The sequence below is a fragment of the Herpailurus yagouaroundi genome, unplaced genomic scaffold, assembly GCF_014898765.1.
Source record: "Herpailurus yagouaroundi ecotype Mexico unplaced genomic scaffold, PumYag 68848, whole genome shotgun sequence".
Taxonomy (NCBI): Eukaryota; Metazoa; Chordata; class Mammalia; order Carnivora; family Felidae; genus Herpailurus; species Herpailurus yagouaroundi.
In genome coordinates, this window is record NW_024420793.1 from 5,716 (window position 1) to 7,220 (window position 1,505).

General features: G+C 44.2%; 1 protein-coding gene across 1 annotated transcript; it reads right to left on the reverse strand.

Annotated features, from left to right (window-relative positions):
• Window positions 1-370: 370 nt before the first annotated feature.
• LOC121026272 (olfactory receptor 7A17-like) lies at window positions 371-1,303 on the reverse strand. The gene has a single exon (XM_040469134.1). It carries the CDS (start codon window positions 1,301-1,303, stop codon window positions 371-373), a length of 933 nt encoding a protein of 310 aa, XP_040325068.1.
• Window positions 1,304-1,505: the final 202 nt, after the last annotated feature.

Sequence of the window (1,505 nt, forward strand, 5' to 3'; positions counted from 1 at the left end):
GAAACCAATTCTACACTATATGCTAATTATGTAAATTTAAATAAAATCTTGGAAAGAAATAAAATAAAATCCAACTTGCCCATTGTAAGATACAGAAATGTACAGGCATCTGTGATCCAACATTTGGGAAAACACCGGGAATGTATGAGAGTGGACGAAGGAGAAACCGTATATCAGACAGATCAGAAGCTTAATAAAGTGAGTTGTTGAAATGTATGGAGAAGTTGAAATCAAACAAATGGGAATTCCAAGAAATAAATAGAGGGGGCAGATTCTACTTCCACAGTCTGATCAAAGAATAGCAGTTCCTGGCTCTGATGCTTTGAGCCCTGCAGTCATGGCATGTCTTCAGCCCCAGGACAATTGGCCTTTACATCACTGGAACCCCAACGATTCTTTTCAGAGCCCTCTTTATGTCTTTGTTCCTCAGGCTGTAGATGAAGGGGTTCAGCATGGGTGTGACCACGGTGTACATCACCGAGGCTGTGGCACTTGAGTGGAAGCTCTGGGTGGCAGCAGAGCTGAGGTACACTCCTAGGCTGGTACAGTAAAATAGGGAGACAACCAAGAGGTGAGACGCACAGGTGGAAAATGCCTTATACTTGCCCTGAGCTGATGAGATCCCACGTATGGAGGAAACTATCTTAGAATAAGAGTAAAGGATCCCAGCTAGGGAAGCACCACCCAACAATCCAGCTGCAAAATACATCAGCATGTCATTAAGAAAGGTATCAGAACAGGCAAGCAGGACCACCTGATTGATTTCACAGAAAAAGTGGGAGATTTCCACCTCTGTACAGAAGGACAGGCACAACATCATTAAGGTTTGTAATAAGGAGTTCAGGGTGCTCATCATCCAGGACACCAGAACAAACAGCCCACAGTAGGTGGGTTTCATGATCAGCATGTAGTGCAAGGGTTGACAGATGGCCACGAACCGGTCATAAGCCATCACAGAGAGTAGAAAGTTATCCAATCCAGCAAAGAGTAGGAAAAAATACATCTGTGTGATGCAGCCTGCATAAGTTATGACTTTGCTCTGTGTCTGGATGTTCCAGAGCATCTTCGGGACGGTGGTGGAGGTGAAGCAGATGTCTACAAAGGACAGGTTGGCCAGGAAGAAGTACATGGGCGTGTGGAGGTGGGAGTCAGAGCTGACGGCCAGGAGGATGAGTAGGTTCCCAAACACAGTGATCAGGTACATGGAGAGGAAAAGCCCAAAAGTGAGGAGCTGCAGCTCTGGTCTCTCTGCAAATCCCAGAAGAAAAAATTCTGAAACTTGTGAATCATTTCCTGGTTCCATGGGCTAGAGGGGACTATCAGGGAACAAAAAATAGCATGACCGAGTTTCTCAACAATGAACAAGGCAAATATCATTGGAATTCTATAATTTTTATTTTTCTTTCAAAAATTCAATATCCATAGTTTTTTGGATAGAACTCCCCCTCTGGGGACTCTTTCATGCCAGCTCTGAATAGGAATTCACATCCCACACTTAGCTTTTT

Coding starts and splice junctions, on each gene's coding strand:
- LOC121026272 (XM_040469134.1), bottom strand. CDS start 1,303: ATGGAACCAGGAAATGATTCACAAGTTTCAGAATTTTTTCTTCTGGGA.